General features: G+C 40.2%; 1 protein-coding gene and 1 long non-coding RNA gene across 2 annotated transcripts in view; both read right to left on the bottom strand.

Moving 5' to 3' along the window:
* tmtc3 (transmembrane O-mannosyltransferase targeting cadherins 3) overlaps nt 1-19,452 on the bottom strand; it is a 45,939-nt gene that overhangs the window by 16,132 nt on the left and 10,355 nt on the right. Inside the window, exons 4-9 of the mRNA XM_046849606.1 lie at nt 15,959-16,058; nt 14,488-14,603; nt 12,281-12,453; nt 6,992-7,244; nt 1,939-2,087; nt 236-356 (exon numbers count right to left, since the gene is read on the bottom strand). Coding sequence (XP_046705562.1) covers nt 236-356; nt 1,939-2,087; nt 6,992-7,244; nt 12,281-12,453; nt 14,488-14,603; nt 15,959-16,058 — 912 coding nt within the window. The remainder of the gene's footprint in view (nt 1-235; nt 357-1,938; nt 2,088-6,991; nt 7,245-12,280; nt 12,454-14,487; nt 14,604-15,958; nt 16,059-19,452) is intronic.
* Nucleotides 11,253-12,069, bottom strand: LOC124386020. The gene is made up of 3 exons (XR_006925835.1): nt 11,914-12,069; nt 11,718-11,823; nt 11,253-11,641 (listed from the first exon to the last, which is right to left on the bottom strand). It is a non-coding gene; the product is annotated as an uncharacterized LOC124386020 (long non-coding RNA).

Genomic DNA, 19,452 nt, shown 5'->3' with positions numbered 1-19,452 from the left:
GTTTTTCTTAAATTCTTCTGGCAGACGAGGAGATCAGGTTATAACCCGAAGACAAAAGCGCAGAGGCTTTCAGTGGAAATGGAGTGAAATCGTTATCACCGTTATTCCATTGCTTCTCGTTACGAGTGCGTCATCTGAAAAACAACTCCAAGAACGTCAATCATTTTCCACAGAACCTCCAGCAAATGTTGTTGTTTATATTTGTTTGAAACGATCGGTTAAAAGATATGCATACTTTTAGAGCAGAGGTGAACAGAGTGTACTCCGACTCCCAGTCCCAGGTCCTGTAGAACGTCTTCACGGCGTGCGTGGTGAGAAGAACGCCCATAAACACCCAGGAGACTTTCTTCAGAGCCCTGGAGGAGGAAAACTGTTGAGTCATACGTGTTTGGTGCAATAGTGTTAATTACCTAGAAAAACGCCTTTCACTATTAAAACCATATGAAATCAACCGCATGAAAACGAACGCATTCCTTTGTTTATTTCAGTTCCTTCTGGTAAAACAGAATTCATTAATTCGGTTCATTCTGGTTTTACCAGAATGAACCGAAATAAACAAAGGAATGCGTTCGTTTCGAGCGAACGATCAAAAGAAGAAAAACAAAAACGACAGACTCCATTGTTAAAGTTGAAAAATGTGCGGTTGATTTCATATGGTTTTAATAGTGAAAGGGGTTTTTCTAGGAATTAGCCTGCATAGTCTTCTGAGAGATTTGTGATGATTATCCTGTTTTTACGTTTTCAACTGATCTGATCAAACTCGAGGTGTAGCAAAAACTTAAAACAAGTTCCGTAACTCGCCAACAGATGGCAGCACAAGGCTGCACGCACAGTCACAGGGAGCGCCGAACTTCATAAGTCAGTGTACTCTGCCCACGTGGGTTACCAAGTCTCCAATTTTTACATGTGAGTTTCTCGCCGGGAACTTAATCTCACTTCTGCACCCTCCCTAGCTCCGCCTTCTTCCCTAAAGATAAAGATGCTGCTCAAAGGTCAGCGTTTGGTCAGTGTAGGACTTTCAAGTTGACTTTGATCTACGGGTTTTAGTTTCAAATCTTTTTCATGACCTTCTGAAGCACTTCCTTCACTGACAATTATTTCTAAATGATATATTATGACTTTAATCATTCGGGTGACTCTTGGGGTCACCCAGATGAGGATGGGTTCACCTTTTGAGTCTGGTTCCTCTCAAGGTTTCCTCCTCATGTCCTCTAAGGGAGTTTCTCCTTCTATCGCGGATACATTTAAATATAAGTGAACTCGAAGCAGTTTTGCGGAATGGACGAATTATAGAACATCCATTGTTCAAAGTGCTATAGAAATAAAATTGAATTGATTCAAACTGACGATCTCGATCGCGTTTTGAGTTGATCTTGAACCCTTTTAAAAACCCTTGTTCGAGCATTGATGTTGCTGCCACCGTGATTTAACGTCAAGCTCTGGTGTTCCATGAGCGATAAGCAGTGGTGTTTTTGCATCATACATACACTGTACGGTCAAAAGCGTTGGAACGCCTGACTTTTTCAGCCATACGTGGTTCTTTATCAAACCGTTGCAAAAACACTTGGAGGCACACAATTATATAATATTGTTTTTGGACGCAGTATCCAGGGTTTCTGCAGGTTTTACAAAGTCAAATTTAAGACTTTTTTAAAACCATTGCGGCCCGGGTTCGAACCCCGGTCAGGGAACCAATCCCAGCCACTCTCAGTGCCGGTCCCAAGCCCGGATAAATGGGGAGGGTTGCGTTAAGAAGTGGATCCAGCGTAAAAACATGTACAAATCAGATTATTGTATTATTATTATTATTATTATTGATTATTACATACTTATTAAAAGTTTTATCCACGACCCATTTCACGTCTATTACCGTTCAGCAGGTCGTACGGGAAACTCTTTTCATAGGAAAAGAAATAAAGAACGTTTTGTTAGATTTACCCTCGGGACACCAGGCTCTTGAATCCGTGAGCCACCAGGACACAAAAGCCCATGCTGGGCACGTAGAGCACGCGCTCGGCCACCACGAAGCCCACCGGGAAGAACAGGTTGGAGGCTGGGATGAAGGGCAGAACGATCAGAGAGAGAGCCTGAGGAAAGAGACACGAGAGCCGGCAATCAGCATCACTCGTCACAGGATTAGCGCTAGACATACGCTTACATATACATCTTTTTTTTTTTCCAGACCTCCACAGCTAGACGGAGGCGTACATCCGGGAGGTGCTGACAAGAAAACCCTGACGGGCAGGAAGAGAGTAATACAAATAAATAGAGTGAGAGAAAAGGAGAAGGCAGTCTTTTTTCCCCCCGTCCATTCAATGGACACGTATACTTTTGGTCAAAATTATTGGGACAACGAACTTGTGGTTCTTCAACAAACTCTAACCACAGAGTTGGAGGCACACTAGGGGGCGCACCAGTCACCGTAATACACATTACATGATTTTTTAAACTGTGCACTAACAATAATTTACATGGTGCAACCTGGTGCAATTAGTTTGATAGTTGATTTTTTTTTTTGTTTTATATATTTTTTTTTCTTTTGTCTCTGCTTCATATTTGTTTTGGTTTTTTGCTGCTATAACATGGAAATGAATAAACTCTTCTCTTCTCCTCTCGAATTGTATCAGATGTCTTTCGATGTGGAAGCATGACATTTTTCCTTCATGTGAACTAGGAGATCTAAACCTGTTCCAGCGTGAAGATCTATGGATCCATGAAGCTCTGCTTTACATCAGTTGGAGTGGAAGATCTCCAGCTACTGAGCTTCAACCCAATTGGGAGGAATGTGAATGCTGGCTGCACCCCGGGTCTTCACACCTCACCTACCCGACTTTACTAACGCCCTTGGGGTGTTCAAAAAGACAAACCACACCAACCTTAGGCTCAGGTGTAGACGCGTTTCTCCATAAAGTGTATTGCTTCATTTTCAATCCTGTAGCGAAAAATTTATAAAAAATGCTCGCACTTGTGTCTCTGTCCAAATACTTACGGACCATACAGCATAATTATATATATATATAATTATTATATATATATGAGGTGGCAACTCGCCAACAGATTACGCACAGTCACGGGAAGCACCGACCTTCATAAGTGTGACAAAAAGACCTCGTCAGACATCGTCCAGCTTAAAGGTCGGCGTTTTGACACCGTTGCGGAGATCCGACACGAATAGCAGAAGCTGATTGCCACGTTCCAGACATGGCAGGAAAGCTAGGGGGCGCTGTATTGAGAGAGACTATTTTAAAGGTGATAGTGTGCGAACGTAGATAAATAAAATATTTTCTTGTAAACAAAATGGTTTTTTTTGTGTGTGTGTGTGTGGGGGGGGTGTTGCGCAGGTGTTATTACGCATGTTATTACGATGTAGCTGTAAAAAAAAAAAAAAAAAAACCCATCAAAAGCCAAGTCGTCTAATTTACTCCTGGCTTTTATTTCCCTGTTACTCACCAGCGGACAAAATAAAAATAAAACCGTACCACATGAATAGAACATTAAACTCCGGAAATTCCTTTTTTTTTTTTCCTGCATTCCCTTCGTTCTTATTCACTCTTAAAAACATTCAGGGTTTTATTTATTTATTCATTTTTTTTTACGTATCGTTAACGTCTGCGCTTTCGCTATAAGCGAACGGCAGCTCAGAATAAAACAATAAAACAAAATGCAGGAAAAGTGAGAAAGCTACTAAACTGTGCTTTGGAGAAAACCGTTTTAAAAGCTCACGCTGCGAAAAAATAAAAAATTATGTTTAAAAAATATAATTTTTTAAATTATTATTATTATTATTAACAAACGTTTAATTATAAACGATGGCTGGTCGAGATGATGAATACGATGATGATGAGGAGGCTCCTCTATATACATTAACACCTCATCATAACCTGATTATGAAAATTCCTTCACCGTTTCTTTATTCATTTATTAAAAGGAATTCGATTCCGAGGTCTTCGAATCACCGTGCAGGATTTGAATCTCCATCAGATGTTTCCTTTTGCTGACTCGGGGTTTTGTGCTTCGGACTCGTTATCGTTCTACTCGGATGTAGAAATGAGGCTTTGGACCAAAATGGACCATTATTCAAGGTTGAGTGGTTGAGATGCTGGATTTCTAAATCGGAAGGTCATGACCTAGAATCTCAGCACCATCGAGCTGCCACGTGAGCAAGGAGCAAATTTTGGAACACCAGACTTTTCCAGCCATATGTGGTTCTTCTGCAAACTCTTCCCGTAATGTCGCAGACACATTGATTGTACAAAATGTCTGCGGATTTTCCCGCGTGAGGTTTTCCTCAATCCAACATCCAGACGTTCCAACATTTATCATTTACGTAATTTACGTGAAAAGATTTAAGAAACAATGTGTTATCTGATAGAGGAAATGCGGGGTGCGTGTAGGGGCGTGGCCTCAGTAACCCTGCAGTAAGTGTGCGTGTGATTGAAGAATGTGCAGGTAGAAATTCCACAAAAATTCCATTAAATCTGGTTGTTTTGACCGAAATGTTTTGCCTTTCCCCCCCGACTACATTCCCTGCTACAGATTCACCTTCCCCCATTTACTAATTTAATTCCCACAGAAAGTTTCCGATCGAGGAAAAAAAAAAAAAAACAGAACCCTAATAAGCCTTGGAAAAAATATTCCCTTCACCTAAATTAGGAGACCTAAGTGTGGAAGATCTCCTGCGTTGGAATCAATGTGAACGGCACTCCAGGCCTCCTCACGCCTTGTAGCTAAATGAGCAGAAATCTCCACAAGATCTAGAGGAACATCGTCCCATCTCTCTTATGGGATGTTTAAAATGAAGCACGTACCAATCATATGCTCGGGTGTCCACTAACTAGTGCATGTAATGTATATAATACTAACTGAAGTACTGGAGCTTTTTGCTAATTTGCATAACATTGCACTTTAGCCGAGTCCCCACCAAGACCCCCGCTGAGTTTGGTTTAGCGCTTTGGGTAAGAGCTCGTATTACGCACTGTATTCCTCTCGTTAAGTATTAGAGGTCAATAGAAATTGCATTTGATCCGAGCGATTTAGGAGAGGAAGCGGAAACAGCGCTAAATCAAATTAGGGGATTAGCTAAAGAAGGAGTTTTTTCGAGCGCCATGGGCCGCAAAACAGCTCGAGCAGAAACGCTCTCATTGTTCCCGCTCAGACGGGAGCGCGCCGTACTCCACGGCTAATCGCTCGCCAGCTTTGTCTGAAACCCGGGGTCACCAAAACAAATATCATAAGAACCAGTCTGTGAAGAAACCAAAGCAAAGTAGACGATTACGGTCAAATCCTTTCGGCAGGTCGAAACCTTGAGAAACGAAACTGTACAGAGGGAAAACTAAAATCTTTACATGATTAATGGAATGAAAAATAAAAACGAATTTCCACCTGCGTTTCCTTCATCCTGATTAATAGCCCACTTTGTTACGGCTGTCTCTCACAACACGCCGCTCTCAGGATTTACCCCCGGGCACGAACCTTTTTGTGTCCTCAGAAAATTTATACGTTTACCGAATGACAAGAAGGTGTCGTGTTTTCGTTCGTGATAAGCCGCTCGTTTGTCTACGCCGCGGACGCCTTGTTCTTCCGAGGGTACGTTGGCGCCGACTTCAAAAGAGGTCAAAACAGGTTGTCAGAGAGAAAAAAATAACATGTGTCAAGGTGCGAAAAAAAACAAAACCTGCGTCTTCATAGACGTCCGATTGTACTAGAAACCCATTGGCCAAAACCAACAGGAATTTAAAATCAACAGCGATCAAAGCTTTCCCCGAGACGTCCTCAAGCTGTGCGCTGTGTAATACTGGCACGGTTCAACACACACATTCTGTAAAATGAAAAACTGCCAACTGGAGAAGATTGAGTGTCCCGGGTCTTAACACTGGGAAGTTTGAGAACGGCGAAGCGGGGCCAGTCCAAACAGATTAACGTCCTTATGCAACCTATCGAGAGCGGATGAACAATATGGACCATGGCGAACTCTGGCGCAGAGTGCGTTCGCGCTGATTTGTGGTCTCGGCGTGTCAACGGATATTCGGCGGAGAAAGGAAGTTCGGCGGATGATGGATTCGTTTTGCTTGTTATCGCAGAAGAACTTGAACTCCAAAAGTGTTTTGAGTACGTGTGTGTGTGTGTGTGTGTGTGTGTGTGTGTGTGTGTGTGTGTTTGTGAGAACACAAGAAGCAGCCACAGTCTGAACTTGTGCAACTGTCAGGGGTCAAACACATGCAGTCAACAATGCAGGAAGATATCATCTGGGGTTTTTTTGGCCAAAAAAAAGGGGAGAACGAAGGGAAAAACTAAAACACACACACATTAAAAAACAAAATAAACCCAAAAAAAATTTATTGCATGAATTTTGAGAACATGAATCAGTGATTCGCATCGATTTAAAAAGCGGATACAAGTCGGCATTTTTTATCGCTTAACATATTTGCGCCGGTGGAAAATGCTCTATTTACATAATATTTACATATTTACATATTCATAGATGCACTATAATTGTATTATTTAGAAAATGACCAATAATTTGTAACTAATATTTGATATGTAGATCGATGTCTCGTCGCTAAACCGTTTCTCGAGTGTGTTCTCTCAGCACCGCTGCTGCTACGTGAATATGACGTATCGCAACGATACATAGACTGAGGCGTGTCCTCAGAGTCACATAAAATACAGATTAACATGGCAGAGGTAGAGCTGTGACTTCCTGCAGACACAACAGGGAAAGAACGTCTGGTTATATTTCTCCTCTTTTTTTTGCTCTACAAAGGCGTGTTCGTTAAAGGGGCATGTGCTAAAAGTAAGAAGGCACATAAGTAGGAATAAAAGTAAACTATTGTACTTTATTAAATTGCATAGCGTAGAATTTTTTTCATTGCATAAAATCGCATTGGCTTGGCATCAAGATGCGAATCGCTTCGCCCTCAGTTATGGAGATGCACATCCCTAATACGCGTAAAGGATGCACACATGTGCAATAGTGACATTTGTATCTCACCATGAGGACGGTCTTGGCAGAACCGTGGGCGTGACGCAGGCTGTGATACGCCAGGAGGCCAAGGAGCATGTAGAAGGCCAGGGTTGCCAGATTGCGTAGGTCTAATACAGATTCCACCAAAGGTATGGTGCCCATGGTCCAGTCGCAGCACAGCTCGGATGGGTTGAGTAGGAGCCAGCCGTTTACCGGAAGCAGGTAGTTAAAGGTGAGTTGCCGGGCGGGGGAGGAGCTGACGGCTGCCGGGTTGTCAAACCTGCGACCAACAGATCCGACGAGTTTACTCGCAAGAATCACAGGTGATTTAATAAATGCACAGTGATACGTGCAAAATGTTGCGCTTTTAATACTTTTCAAAATCCAGGATATGAGAAAATACAAGCAGTAGGAGAGAGGGCAAGAAGAGCAGGATAGAGAAGGCATGAACAGCAGGAGAGAGGGAAAGGCCAAGAACAGGAAAAAGGGCAGAAACATCAGGAGAGACACAGGACAGGAACAGCATAAGGAGAGGGCAAGAACAGCAGGAGAGAGACAGGACAGGAACAGCAGGAGAGAGAGACAGGACAGGAATCAGCAGGAGAGAGACATGGCAGAAATAGCAGGAAAGAGACAGAGCAGGAACAGCGGAGAGAGACAGAGCAGGAACAGCGGAGAGAGACAGAGCAGGAACAGCGGGAGAGAGACAGGAGGAAAAGCAGGAGAGAGACAGGAACAGCAGGAGAGAGACAGGACAGGAACAGCAGGAGAGACAGGGCAGAAACAGCAGGAAAGAAGACAGGGCAGGAAAAGCAGGAGAGAGACAGGAACAGCAGGAGAGAGAGACAGGACAGGAACAGCAGGAGAGAGAGACAGGACAGGAACAGCAGGAGAGAGACATGGCAGAAACAGCAGGAAAGAGACAGAGCAGGAACAGCGGGAGAGAGACAGAGCAGGAACAGCGGGAGAGAGACAGGGAGGAAAAGCAGGAGAGAGACAGGAACAGCAGGAGAGAGAGAGACAGGACAGGAACAGCAGGAGAGAGACATGGCAGAAACAGCAGGAAAGAGACAGAGCAGGAACAGCGGAGAGAGACAGAGCAGGAACAGCGGGAGAGAGACAGGGGAGGAAAAGCAGGAGAGAGACAGGAACAGCAGGAGAGAGAGACAGGACAGGAACAGCAAGAGAGAGACAGGGCAGAAACAGCAGGAAAGAAGACAGGGTAGGAACAGCAAGAGAGAGACAGGGCAGGAACAGCAGGAGAGAGACAGGGTAGGAACAGCGGGAGAGAAAGACAGGGCAGGAACAGCGGGAGAGAGACAGGGTAGGAACAGCATGAGAGAAACAGGACAGGAACAGCATGAGGAGAGGGCAAGAAGAGCAGAAAGAGATTTGATGAAGGTTTTACTTTTCTAATTGATTGATAAATAAATAAATAAATAAACTCTTCAAGCCAGTCCGAGGTAAACAGAAGCGTTTCACATGGGAACACACCTGTTCCGTCAGTTACTCTGTGGACGGTAAATGATTCGTTTGTTCTGGCACTGCCTTAATGCAGAGATTATTAAAACCTGTGCTGCCAGAATTAAATAAACGCAGCAATAAAACCAAACGCAAAAACATGCGACTTGGATGTAAATCTCACTCGGCTTTAACAAGCCTATAACTGTTTTATTAAACTTGAATTTGGTTTCGTCCTCGCATTCCACACCTCACCAGCAGTGCTATGAATCGAAGCACGATGAAAACAGCTGGAGCACTTTCATAGAACATGCTCACGAACATGTCCAACACTTGGGAGCAATCTGAGGAAAACAAATGCTTTCTTTTCGCAGATGTTTTACAGCAGCATGCTCGAATAGAAGTACTGCTGCGAATCGGAGATTTCTCCAGATTCTTTGAAACCTTTGATGATATTGTGTAGTGATTTGATGTTTAACATTATTCTGAATTTGTTCCACAATTTGTAGACAGTCTTTCACAGATTGGTGAAGCTCCACCTATCTTTACTTTTTATTTTTACCTCTGAAATGTTCAGAAACTCTGATACTAGAGACTCCTTCCGTTTATTAGATTCATCCTCATGGGAAACACATGTCTAAAAAAAACGTCCGATTCGCAGCAGTACTTCTATTTGAGCATGCTGCTGTAAAACATCTGCGAAAAGAAAGCATTTGTTTTCCTCTGATTGCTTCCAAGTGTTTGACATGTTCGTGAGCAAATGTAAATATGTTCCTATACTCATTGTTTTATTGATTTATTTTGTATTTAACTGTATTTCATTTTATTTAACAAATGAATGATTTGCGATACAATTCTGATTTTTATTAATTTTTTTTATTATTTACTAAATAATTATATGTAATAAAAAATACGCTAATAGTAATAATTTTGAAAATAATTGAAATATGTTCATATTATACTCTAACTTTTTATTTTACTCTAACTTTACTATTTTTTTTTTTTAACAGCTAATAAATGATCTGCAATTCAATTCTCATTATTATTTATTTATTTTAATCATTATTTCATCTGATTTTTTTCCCCGTCTGTCTATTGGATGACTGTGATCTTTAGGCGGCACTGCATTTAAAACACTTCTGATTCTGTAATTGAAATCACTGCCTGGGCTCATTAACACCTCCAGGAATGATCGTGAATACAATTTGTCATGTCATCCACAAATGCAGGTGGAATCTCTATCATGCTAAAAAGAAGGCATGTGTGAACATGATCTGGAAATGCCACCATCCTCTCTTGGCCAAAGCTCATTTTAAATGTACTGAGGCAAATGGATTTTTTTTTTGACAACTATGGACACCACGGCCTTTCAGACTAAAGAGGACAGGGACCATTCGCTTGTTATCAGCGCTTAATTCAAAAAGCCGCATCTCTGCTGGTATCAGAGTGCATTAGTAGAAGAGTCCGGGTGCTAAAATGGCCTGCCTGCAGTCTAGTTCTTTCACGTTTTAAAAACATTTGATGATAAAATGAAAAATACAACAAAGGACACCCAGAACTGTTAAGCAGCTTGAATCCTGTATCAGACACGTATGACACAGCATTCCTCTCCCAAAACTTTAGCCACTGGTGTCCTCAGATCCAAGATGTACAGGGACAGAAGATACGACCATATTTTTTCCTTAAAATGGTATATATTCGATTTCATTTTATAGAAAATGGGGTTCTTGAGATTTGCAAATCATTGCATTCTGTTTTTATTGACATTTGACAGTGTGGAATTGGAAGTGTAGATTTGTGAAAGACATTATCTTTCTGATGCCTGATGCTTAATGGGGCAAAACCGGCCCTGCTGACAAAGTGGGTGGAGCCGAACCTTTTGAAATTGGGACTCGTTTCTACCACTTTCAGGCTCAATTAATCCACGAATCTGTACCAGAATCTGCATTGCCTTAAGCTAAAAAAAAACAAAAAAAAGAAAAAACAACAACACTAGAGTGAATTAGCTCTTACAGTACTATTCAGACAGGATTAGCTTTAAGTTACACAAGGAAGCAACTTCGTAGGCTGCGCATTCCTGCGTCTGGACGGATTAAAAGATTACAAGTTCTTTTCTTTACTACTGAGCGAGCAGTAAAAAGAACAGCGAATAATGCAAACCTGCCGTAGCGTGACACGCTGAGTAGGTGTCTTATTATATAGGAGGTCTTTTAGTTATTTTGCATTGGGTCTTTTCCAAACCGTTCACCAAAACGTTACCAAGACGTTTGAGTCACACAATTAGGAGACCCAAAGAATCTGAAGCTAATCATAAATACAAAATGAATAGATTATCAATACATTTTAAATTGATAAAATAGTCCATATAATTATGTCCCTAATAAGCAAGACAAGAGATGATGATGGTAAAACCTTGAGAGGAACCAGACTCAAAAAGGAACCCCCTCCCCATGTGAAGTGTTATTCACACAATGCTGATGAGAGAAAGTGTCAACAGTGAATTTAGAGAAGCGATTGTTCATCAATCTGTATCAAGTCTGTAAAAGGGTTATAAGGCCATTTCCAAAAAATGTTAACAATATTAGCATGAAATTTTCCCTTCAGGTGAACTAGGAGACCCAAACCTGTTCCAGCACAACAATTCCCCTGTGCACAAAGCCAGCTCCATGAAGATCTGTAGAACACCTTTGGAATAGATGTTTCATGCTGAGAGCACCCCAGACCTCCTCACCTTTGTAGCTGATGAGCACAAATCTCCACAAACTCTACTGGAACATCTTCCCAGAAAAGTGGAGATATTATAACAGGAAATGGCGACTTAATGTGTAATGTTCAAAAAGTTTAAACTTTTGTCCATATGAGTGCTTTAATATAATACTGATTGTCCTATACATGGCTTTAGGGTTAACAGGCACAATTCCTCATGCGATGAGATGGAAAGGGAAAAATATATAACATATAAATTGTAGCCACAGGGTATACAAACTTTTGCATTCAGCTCTTTAAAAGCTCACAGTTGCCCTGGAGTTCTGATTTTCTCCACAAGCCCATCAGGATAAAGGCACACCAGTGGCTCAGGGGGTTAAGATCCTGATTAGAAGGATATGAGTTCAAACCCCAGTGTTGCACAGCTGCCACTCGGAGCAAAACCCTTAAGCCCTTGTTGCTCCAGGGGCTGCTCTGTCGTGTCTGACCCTGCGCCTTGACCCCTGCTTCCTAAAAAGGAAAAGAATTCCTGAAGAATGTGTCAAAAATTCCTGAAAGTGTTTAGCGGGTAACGATGTAGTCTCACAGCTTTAGTGTTCTCTGGTTAATCCTGAGCTCAAGTTTCTGTCCGTATAGAGACAGTAGATCAGTGGCTTGAACTCAGGACCGACTGAACATCAGCAGTCCTGAACCTTTGGAGGACATCAGAAAAGTGGGATTATATACAGAAATTGTAATACTGAGGACAAATTCTCCTTTCATTTGAACTACAGGACCCACACCTGTTTCAGCATGGCAATGTCCCTCTGCTAGCTCCATGAAGATATGATTCACATGGGTCTTGAGTGGCCTCCTGTAGAGCATCAACCCTATTAAGCACCTTTGGGATGAATGTGAACCTCCTTACTTCAACTACCTTAGTACCTGACATTACAAACACTCTAGTATCTGAATGAAATCTCACAAATCTCCACTAGATCTACTGGAACATATTCCCAGAAGAGTGGAGTGAAGTCTTCAGGTGTCCACAAGCTTATGTTTGTGTCGATCATAAGTGTAGGGTTGTGTTTTAATTGTGTAGTTATGGAATTTTGAAATTCAGAAAATTTCAAACTTATTTATTTATTAAATTTTTTTCAATCGTCTCACCTGGTAAAGACGGGCAGCTGCGACTGAATGACCTGCACCCGCACTATAACCAGCAGCAGCGTGCTGATGACCAGCACCACCAGCTTCAGCAAAGTCTGCAGCACCGCATACGGAAACATGTCCTTCCCTCGTACCACCTGCAGTACCGTCTCAACCAGCAGGGGCAACGTGAACTGCATTACAGACGCACAGACAGACAGACAGACAGACAGACAGACAGACAGACAGACAGACAGACAGGGGGGGGAAATCAGATGAAATAAATGATTAGAATAAATAAATAAATAAATAATAATGAGAATTTAATTGCAGATCATTTATTAGCTGTTAAATAAAAAAATAAAGTTAAATAAAATAAATGAAATAAAAAGTTAAATATAATAAGAACATATTTAAATTATTTTCGGAATTATTACTATATTACTATTAGCATATTTTTTTATTACATTTAATTATTTAGTAAATTATAAAAAATTTTTAAATCAGAATTGTACGCAAATCATTTGTTAAATAAAATAAAATACAATTAGATACCAAATAAAATCAATAAAACCAATTAATGAGTATAAGAACATTTATATAATTCTTAAAATAAGGACTATAAATAATACCGTTAGAGAAAAATGTTTCATAAATCGGTCAAGAGGTTTAAATGCAAAGAACCCACAGAGTTTGTAGAGTAGACGTGCCGAGCTACAGAACGCGAATAAATAAATAAAAAATAATAAAATAAAATAAAAAAAGATTGGATTTGATTTTTTTTTTTACAGATGTAAAATCAAATGAGAATTAGATGAAAGTGTTAAAATCCTAATATAAACATATATTTATTTTATTATGACTATTACTATACCATATTTTTTTATTATATAGGATCATTCGCTGCTGCAATAATAACTATAATAAATTAAACACAACTCGATCCGATCATGACGTTCTAACTGGTAATGATGTTCAAATTCTCTTTTGGGGCTCATCATAGTAACTTATAAAAGGTAAAAGGCTTTTACAGTGAACGCTCATTGTGGTGATGTAGAATACAGATTAACATGGCAGAGGTAGAGCTGTAACTTCCTGCAGACAGAACAGGAAAAAAACGTCTGGTTTTATCTTTTGTCCATCATATTTCTTTCCATTGTATCGCACTGAATGGAAATCGCATCGTAATAGCAGTGAATCGTATCAGTAGCTGCGTAATGAGCATCATTAACCGTATCGTATCGCTGATTACGTATCGTATAGGCCTCAGTTATGGAGACGCACACCCCTAAGAGGGATCGTGGCGCAATTTAAAGGGCAGGACGAGCCGCCAAAGACGTGCGCAAATCCCCCCGGTCTGTACCGCGCCATGATGAATGGCTTCAAAGGGGGCATGTGGGTTGTGTTGAGTAAAAGCGAACCTTGATCCCTTCACTAGTAGCCAAAATAACGTATAGTAAAGAGAAACAACGAAACAGCATAGACGCAATTAACACATACCGAGACAAACGCAGACAAGAACGCTTTTGGCCTTTAAAACCCGCAAACCCGTGGTTTCAACCACTGCAAATGTTTCATTGTGCTTGTCTAACCCTAGCCCGAGGACTTGTGAGCCGCCGTCTCATCAAATTGAAAAAAAATTACGAAATTGTGTTTCGCAAACAGGTGTAGTGTTTTAAATGCAAAGAAGCCACGGTGTACGTGCTTCACGTGACAATCGACAGAACGCGAACAAATCGGCGGAAAAAAATTACTCTGATTGGATCGGATTCTTTTTATAGATGTGAAAACTGATGTTAGTGTTTATTTTAAGTTATTTGAAGTTTTTTTTTTTACTTTTGACCTTTAAAAAAGATCCACAAAGTTGATTAAATTACACATTCATAAAAAAAAAAAAAAGTATAATAAAAAAAACATATATAGCTACTTAATTAGTGGTTCAAAAATATAAAGCAAATAACAGGATATAATTACATTATATAATTTTTTTTTAATTATGACTATTATACAGAATTTATTTATTACATAGAATCAGTCACTGCTGCTATAACCACTGTTATAAATTCACTCGACTGAGTCACATATAATATTTAGACAATATTAGAATGTGATGAGATTTTATTTATTAAATAAAAATAGCATAAATAAAAATGTTGGTATTCGGAAGACAACACGTAGCGTTACTGTCGCAGCTCGTCTCAAGATGCAGGGAGGGGAGAAGATCTTACCCCCTGGGCTACAAACACCTCATAGACACAGCAGACCCCGATCACAGTGATCCCCTGCTCCTTACAAAGAGTCGCTACGGCAACCAGAAACACTGTCAGGATGATGGGAGTCCATACTGAAAAGCAAAATCACATACAGGGGTTTAATGAGCGTAGGAGACACACACACACACACACACACACACACACATTTTGGAGAATCTGTTTCGTCCTGGTTCTGCTTGGATAAAATTCTTCTCTCAGACTCATACATGTCTCTTGGGACAGAGAACGCTTGAATGTATGAAAACAAATAAATAAAATACATGAATCGGTTTCTTCATCGACACGTCAATTGTCTGTGTGTCGGTAGATAGAGACGATTAGTCAGACTGACAGGAAGACAGACAGACAAATGGATAGAGAGCCAGACAAATGGACAAACGAATAGACAGACAAATAGACAGGCAGACAGATAAATAGGTAAATAGACAGACAGACGAATAGACAGGTGGACAGATGAATAGGTAAATAGAGAGACATAAGACAGACGGACACAGACAGATGAACAGTCATGCAGACGAATAGACAAATATGAATAGATAATAGACAAATAGGCACACAAACAATCAGACAGACAGGTGGAGGACTAGCTAGACAGACAGACAGGAGAAATCAGACAGGAAATTAAACTAATATATAGACTTCTGAAGAGTCAGACTGAATAAAAAGACAGATAGACGAACAGACAGACTGATAGAAAGACAGACAGACGAACATTTGAAAATGATTACTAGATGACGAATTGTGTGTAAGGTATAAAACAAGCCGTGTGCCGCAGCTCCGGGATTTTACGATGCTGTGCGGCGCTACTGTTACTATAGTAACAGGGTTTTATTTCACTCACACCACAATCATTACGGCTCATTCCTTTATTAAACAGCATTATCCGTTTAGAGTTACATTTGAACCTCAGTCTGATATAAACCCTTCTGACACTGGAGACTCCTTCCGTCTACTGGAACGTCTCCGGAGTCGCAGCGTTCAGGGGGAGGGAATACAGTTACAGTCAGAAGTGCAGTTACAGAAAGCGAACCAGCAGCCTGCGCTGTGTGCCGCGGCCGTTTGTTTGTTTGTTTTGCAGTAATTACCACGTGTGTTATTCTTGGTTGGAAAAAAAATTAAATAATAATCGTTCTTCCAAAGAAGAGAGAGAAAAAAAAAAGAAAGAAACAACTGTTGGAACGATCGCGCTGCAAGATCTCGAGGTCAAAGGCAACCTCACCAGGCGAGATCACGCACCTGCTCCGAGTGAAAATGACTCGCAGCGCTCTCTCTGGGCGGGGAGATAATAAAAAAAAAAGAAAGAAAGAAAAAAGCCCGGAGCGTGTCACAGCCTGGAAAATGTGGCCTGAGAAGAACTTGTTTAGGCTTGCGTGGAAAAAACAAACAAACAAACAATTAGGTTTAAATGGCTAACGGTAAAGCGTACCGATGGAACGATCCGCCCCTTTCGACTTGGTATAGGCCAGGAACGCCGCCAGGAGAAAGATGGAGGACAGCAGCTCGGCTCTCCCGACCACGCCCGTGACCTGGAAAAGAAAGAAACGAATGTGTGATCAATCCAAATCCCGGAAGACATGCAGGAGTCTGAGCAAAGAGGGAAAGAAAGAGTGCAGGTGCAAACATGTGGCGTGAGTCGGAACCCGGGACAAGAGAGTTTCACGCCTAGAGGCGCATCGTGGTTTCAACTCAACTATGAAAAAAAGTTCTGTACGCTTCCTTACACATCAATACACTCAGAGCAACTTTACATACATTATAGAAATATATTTCAATCTATAAATGCACAACAGAAAATTGTCATTTTATATTAATGCATTTTATTAGTATTAACATCAGCAGTTTTTAAAAAACATTTAAAATAAATTAAATAATATATTAAATGAACCAGAATAAAATCACATTAACGCAGTACACATTTTATTACAATGAATAAATTGAGTGATTGATTATTGAGTAATTGATTAAATTAAATTAAATAAATGGAAAAATGTAATTATAGAAGTTTACATTTGTTAGACACCATTTGGGTAATACAGGTGTGTGTGTGTGTGTGTGTGTGTGTGTGTGTTTTTACATTTAATATTGAATTTTCTCAAGATATGATCTACTTAATTGTTCTACTTATTTCCGCATACTTAAAGAAAAAAAAAAATAGAAAGTGGGGGCGGAGACTAAACGAACTTGTGATCTCAGGATCTAACAGATTTTTACTAGATTGCATTTAGTAACTTTAGGAATGTTTCACCTCTACTAGCAACCGATATGTTTTTAATGTGTTTAAGTATTTAATTAATATTTTTATGATTGCACAAAAAAAAAAAACTCAAACTCAACCTTTATCATGGACATTATTTATTTATATTCATAATTTTATTAGATTTATTATTAGGAATTTATTTTATTCTTCACCGGATTACATTTTCGTAGCAATTTTATCTTTTTTAATGCAATACAATTCTGTGCAATCAATTTTGAATGTTTGTACGAAATCTTAAATCCTGTAATATATATAAAATATAATCTATTTAAAAACAATTGAAGTAATTTAATTTAGTTTTAAGCCGACTTTACAACTAATGCATAAACAATAACAATAATTATTATTGATTATGAATATTATAATAATTATTATTATTATTACACCATTGTCAAGTTCAACGTGGAACCACAAAGCAAATAAAGTAAAAAACATTTTAAAAAAAACATAAAAAAAAAGAAAAGTTATTATTATTATAATTATGTTTATTATAATTAGTATTATTATTACAGAAACAAGTTTGTTTTATAATTTTGGCAAAATAAACAACTGCTTATTCAATAATAATTTTTTAAAAAAGGGGGGAGAAGGGGGGCATACAGCAAAGCCTTGTGTGTTACTGCCACCACATGGAGCTCTCTGCATACATACACAACCACACACACACACACACACACACACACACACACACACACACACACACACACACAGATCATAAAAAATATCAACTGATTCACTTTTGTTTCATGACGTCCTTTAGAGAAACATTTCACAATCATTTAAACCTGATCAAAAGCAGAGATAGATAAATAAATAGATAGATAGATAGATAGATAGATAGATAGATAGATAGATAGATAGATAGATAGATAGATAGATAGATAGATAGATAGATATGACTTTTTAAAACAGATTTCTAGCAGCTTGTTTAGTGAATAATCTTTAAAATCACATTTTAATAATTGAGTTTGGTAGAATTTGTTTTTATTATTTTTAAACATTAAATTTTTTTTGTGATTCACAGTGGTCAGATTTCACTGCTTAAGTTATGTGGAATCCTAAAAACGGATGGTTGGCACGTGCAGGAGGAGGACATGCTCTGAGACAGATGTCGTTATTGAGATGTTGATGACCAGGAAGTGGTGAACAGAGCAGTGTGTTGTCTCGGTTCGGTCCTGCAGTCACAGCTCTAGACTCGTCTGAAGGCCGAGAGATTCCAGACAACGCATGGTCTGAAGAAAAAAAAATGCTCTCAAAGCCTCTTTTGTGCAAACTCTGAGAAGACTGAGCAACTGACCAAGAGAACGATCGACAGACAAACACGGGAAACTTTAGATCAGTCGTCTCCTCAGTCTGGGTTTCAGAACCCGACATACATTAATTTACAAAAGTGAAAAAAGAGCATGGTACAGTATTAGAGGATGGAGGGATAAGTGGATCGGTGGTAGAGGATGGAAAGATGAGTGGATCAGTGGAGATGAGTGGATCAATGGGAGAGGATGGAGAGATGAGTGGATCGGCGGTAGAGGATGGAGAGATGAGTGGATCAGTGGAGATGAGTGGAACGGCGGTAGAGGATGGAGAGATGAGTGGATCGGCGGTAGAGGATGGAGAGATGAATGGATCGGTGGTAGAGGATGGAGAGATGAGTGGATCAGTGGTAGAGGATGGAGAGATGAGTGGATCGGTGGTAGAGGATGGAGAGATGAGTGGATCGGTGGTAGAGGATGGAGAGATGAGTGGATCAGTGGTAGAGGATGGAGAGATGAATGGATCGGTGGTAGAGGATGGAGAGATGAATGGATCGGTGGTAGAGGATGGAGAGATGAGTGGATCGGTGGAAGAGGGTGCAGAGATGCGTGGATCAGTGGTAAATGGTGGTGGTGGTGATGATTGCGGGTTCTACCACCGGCTGCTTCAAGCCCAGTGATCTGTAATCCAGTTCTAAACAGATGAAAACAGCTGAGAAGGAAGAATAATGAGGAACAGGAGTGGTGCAGTGGCATGTCAGGATGGAGAACGGGGTAATTGTTGATGCGGTCTGTGCAGCATCAACGTCGGAGAACCGCGACAGCTGTGTACGTTGTAGATCAGGAGCTGAAGCTGAGTGAGGAAAACCAGAGTGTGTGGTTTTGATGTGTTTAGTTACATTAGTGAAGAAACGTCTGTTTATTTTTCTCCAAATCTGTCAGAGCGTACGCCGTGTCCTGATCACGTACCATAAACAATTTACTCACCACATGAGCAGATCTACACAACCTTCTGCTGCTCCAAAAAGTCACAGGGTCTTTCTCGTTCTACTTTTGGTTGATCACCAAATATATTAAGATGGTCAGAACTTGGGTGGATGGAACCAGTTTTCCAAGTAATCAAAACTACTGGAATTGTTGACTCATCATTTACATTACATTTAGGGCAGATGCCATTATCATGAGCAACTTGAAGGTGGTAGCATGTGGCCCTGCTCAGGGTCCCAAAGCTTAGTGGTGCTGGGATTTGAACTTACAACGTTTCAATCCAACAAATCACAGAATTAGTGCTTCTTGTTGCCCAGATATGCCCTGTTAATGCCCTGTTAGATGAGGGTTTAAGTGATTAATTGCTCTAAAGGTCTGTGATTTGTTTGCTCCCTGGGGTCATGTCCACATCTCTCCGTTTTTGGC

This window comes from Silurus meridionalis, chromosome 5 (assembly GCF_014805685.1).
Source record: "Silurus meridionalis isolate SWU-2019-XX chromosome 5, ASM1480568v1, whole genome shotgun sequence".
Lineage (NCBI taxonomy): Eukaryota > Metazoa > Chordata > Actinopteri > Siluriformes > Siluridae > Silurus > Silurus meridionalis.
Note: the sequence above shows the minus strand (reverse complement) of the source record. Positions and strands in the feature narration are given on the sequence as shown.